The sequence below is a fragment of the Penaeus monodon genome, chromosome 29 (assembly GCF_015228065.2).
Source record: "Penaeus monodon isolate SGIC_2016 chromosome 29, NSTDA_Pmon_1, whole genome shotgun sequence".
Taxonomy (NCBI): domain Eukaryota; kingdom Metazoa; phylum Arthropoda; class Malacostraca; order Decapoda; family Penaeidae; genus Penaeus; species Penaeus monodon.
In genome coordinates this window covers 14,942,363-14,946,407 of record NC_051414.1, presented here as the reverse complement: position 1 = coordinate 14,946,407, position 4,045 = coordinate 14,942,363, and the positions used below count along the sequence as shown (strand labels likewise).

General features: G+C 44.4%; 1 protein-coding gene across 1 annotated transcript in view; it reads right to left on the bottom strand.

Moving 5' to 3' along the window:
- LOC119591990 overlaps window positions 1-4,045 on the bottom strand; it is a 4,354-nt gene continuing 309 nt past the window's right edge. The window contains exons 3-4 of the mRNA XM_037940754.1: window positions 3,408-3,929; window positions 1-3,101 (exon numbers count right to left, since the gene is read on the bottom strand). Of these exons, the coding sequence (XP_037796682.1) occupies window positions 1,827-3,101; window positions 3,408-3,929 (1,797 nt within the window). The 3' untranslated portion in view covers window positions 1-1,826. The remainder of the gene's footprint in view (window positions 3,102-3,407; window positions 3,930-4,045) is intronic.

Here is a 4,045-nt window from a genome sequence, read left to right as displayed (position 1 = left end):
GTATAGAATTAATGATTTTTTAAAATTCTTTTTTAAGAAGGGTGGCCAGACTGATATAGGTAGGTAAGACTTGTAATTATTATTATTATTTTTTTACTGGAACTGCAGTTAAGAATTATTGATAGAAGCAGGAAGAGATGGAATGCTTAGAAAATAATCTGTTTATATTCAGGACATGTAATCTTGAACAGAAGATCTACTTTTGATTTTTCTTTTGCTCTACCCTCTTTATACAAAAGATTTCCCCTTCACTACATTGTTGTTAAAGAGAGAAAGTGGTTGGAGTTGTAGTATTTTGTGTTTTCATCCCAAGGTGTTCAGCATAGGAAGAAACCACACTAAATCGATGCCATACAAGTAATAAGTTTTAGGAATCAATTTGTCTAAAAGAAGCAATGGTCTGTGACAACTACAATCTATCAGATCTGCAAAGTTTACACCAAGTCATTGGGCAGTTGACATGGAGATGTTGCATTTACTTATATTCTCTGCATTTATGTCGTGGTATGTGCATTTATATAATAGTCTGTATCACAGCCAGCACTGTATGAAATTTCACTCTGTAGGGAGGACGTCTGTACAGAGATATTTTGTTATTTTATTGTACATAATACATAATGTGAAAATTTGGCTTCGTTTCCTTTTTATGTATGCATCCCTTGCAAGTATTTAAGTTTTCGTAATGTGTTAATTTCAGAAGCATGTTTCTCGGAAGCACAAAACCAAATATAGTGTAATAGTCCAAAAAGCTTGCAGTATACGAAATAACTTTCAGTAAAATATCCATGAGTGAGAGATCTTCGATCTCTTTAAAATGAGGGAAGTTAACGGACGGCGAAGCAGACCGCCAGCAAAAGCCTCGGAACTTGAACTTCATTCTTTCATTGCGTTTAATGTTTCTCATGTGCACGTATACGCAATAGACATTCGATAAAATGGCATTTATTATGTTTATTCATTTCAATAGTTGGAGTGAGCTGAAAGTAATTAATACAAGGCTTAAAATGTTATATAATCATTAAATAAATAAGCATGATCATAACGCAGAAGGGACAAACTTGAATCTTTGATGAAGTGATCTAAAAAAGTTGTCGATAACAATATCACTGATATTAGTATTAACCCTCCTTTCTTATATACAACTTATAACTTAACCGACAATTATAATTACATGGCCGTGTCTTCAGTAAAATATTAGAAACGGATGAGTCTAGACTGTATATAGAAAAACGGGTGACTGAGAAAAGGAAATGTTAATAGGCCAGGCGTATACGCATATGTCGACGGATCATGTGCTAATAGATAACTTGATCTTTACGGGATTAGGCAGACGTGTGATGTCTAACAAACCAAAAGTAAGTTGTGTGGTTGTAAGTAAAGCTTATACTTAGTAAAGTATTTAACTGTGATCGAGTCGATCAATAAAACTGTTTAGACTTACGTGGCAAACTAATTATCTTGCAAAACTGAATTCCTGAGTTTATAGTTTCTGTAAAGTAGACAGCGGTAGTGGAGCAAGGCAAGATATAATAAAGAATTTCGCCTGTCTACTTTGAGTTCCGATTGAGGAAAATCCTTCTGAATTATGGTGTAACATATCAACAATGATTAGTTATTCTCACATATTAGTAGATTACAGTAAATTAGTCGTAGACTTTTTATCTAACCTGCTGTCTACACGTGTATTTAATAAACCGATAGAAAGTTTTCTAAAGTATGCACCAGATCATAAAGCAGTAAGGATGATTCTAGTGTCCTGGTGTTTATCTCTTGCTCCCACGGAACACACCTGCAGCGTCACTAGGAAAGGGAAGTCCAAAGAGCACCTAACGCGCAGGCGGAGGCAGGTAAGTTTCCGACGGTGGAAGACCTGGGCTTTCTCCAGGCAACAAGAAAGGCTTGGCGGGTTCTGGATGAGAATAGCCATTATATCCGTTTCCAGTACCTGCTCTTGTACCACTGGTTCTGCCTTCGGTTGGAGAGGCAACGACCTCTCCGCCAGCGGAGTTGGAGAGTAGAGAAACTTCACGCGTCCAAGCAGGAGGCGAATATTTGGATCCATTCACGAAGCCTTCCGCAGTCAGTGGCGACGCAGCGACCGGTGCTGACGTCGGCTCGCTCTCGTTCCTGGTACCCGCGGCGGAAACGAAGGTTGAACTCTTTGGAACAACGGTAGTCTTGGCGCTCTCAAAATTGAGTGGGTTGAGGGGCTCGGGATAGGAATATCCAGAATAAGCGTTATTGCCAGCATAGCTGAGAATGGCTTCGATGGTTGTTGACTCGTCAAACGCACTTGAAGTTGCCGGGAAGTCCTCTTCGTCGTCTTTGAGAGAGGCCCTTGTCTTCGCGTCTGACAGAGCATAGCTGTACGATGTTACGTTATCGAGCTCTCCCTTTGCTTCGTTGATCACAGAACCTCTGCAATTAGGTGACAAAGTGGGAAATTCGCTGGGGATTCCATATCCTGTATCTGGAGTAATGTTTCCTTGTGTAAGGCCTTCTCCGGTGGCCCCGCGGACGCTTTCGACGGCTTCAGTGGGAAAAAACTCATTCGGAGGAAGGTAGGAATCATCATTTCCTTGAGATCCGTCACCAGGAACTCCCAGACTGTTTTGAGTGCTTGAGAGCTCGCCAGTGTCTACTCTGTCATAATCTGTGCTTCCGCCTTCATAATCGCGTATTGCTCCCACAGTAGTGCTGCTCCCCCCCGACCCATCGTCAGGCCCTTCATTATAATCGCTGCTTATTCCGTCATAATTACCTGGAGCGACGATGCTGTCAGCATCTGGCGCTGGGACTGTAACGTCGCCGAAGGACTCGCCTCTTGGCGCCTCTGTTCCCGAAGGCTCTTCCCGGAGACCGCCCACGGCCGTGGTTAGCTGCTCGCCTGGACTCGCGTCGCCGACATCTTGGTCGGAGGACTCTATGGCGCGGCTTCCGGGTCCCGCGTAGATCTTTTCGTTTATAGTAAAGAACGAATCGGCAATCGCGCAATCCACGTTGTACCACCAATCGCAAACGAGAAACTGTTGGTTAAACTTTGTTCCGTTTGGACACAGGAAGCCATCTTGACGCCCATCCACCTGACAGACGTAGAACACCTGCAAAATGCATTGCGGGTGCTAGAGAAAGAGAAGGCTTGGTCTGATGAAAAACATTACCTGCTTCACTAAGATGGCTAGATATCTAGTGAGCTTGCACTTCACGACAGTGAAGATCGCATATTTTCTACGTATCCTGTATTAGCTTTATCCTTGCAGTTGAAATGGAGCCTACAGGTAACTTATTCTTTGAAAATGCACTCCTTTGGGTGCAATTAATGAACCATTAATGAACGTAACATAATTCATCATTGTGAATCTTTAAATTATATACATAACCATCCAGATCTGATCTATCTCGCTTACCTGACACTCGGCTTCTGTGTCGACATAGTAACCGGGCAAACCGTAGTTTCCGCAAGAGAAGCCCGTATCCGGGACGGCGGCCAGCGTAGGGTAGTCAATGCCGGCCCTTCCCGGAATAGCGTCGTCGGCCTCGCTGCCTAACGGAATCTTGCTCGTCTCGCCTGCTTCCGTTACCGTTCTCTCACCAGTACTATCCACTCCTACTCCCCCTGCTTGTTCCTCCTCTGACCCACTTGGCACATTTGCCCCTGGCTCACCTGCCTCGATGGCACCCAAAGCACCTGTCGCACCCCCTTGTCCCCCCGACACCCCCAGTCCTAATCTCCCAGGCCCGGCCGCCCCGAACCCGTCCCAGTCTGCACTCGCTTTAGTCCCCAGAGCATCGCCCGTGGCTGCCGGCGAGGCCCTCGTGCTCTCGGAGCCGGCGGGCGAACCCAGGGCTCGGTCGGCGTAAGCGGGGGTCGGGGGGAAGTAAGACTGCTCGAGTGCAGAGGTTGTTGGCAGGCGGTCTCCGAAGCCAGCCTGGAGATATGGGCTTATAAAAGAATCATTTATGTAAATAGACAAATTGTCTATAAATAGAACTATCATATATACTTTTTTGCTTCACAGTCTCTTGATTTTGCATCTTGCTTCAT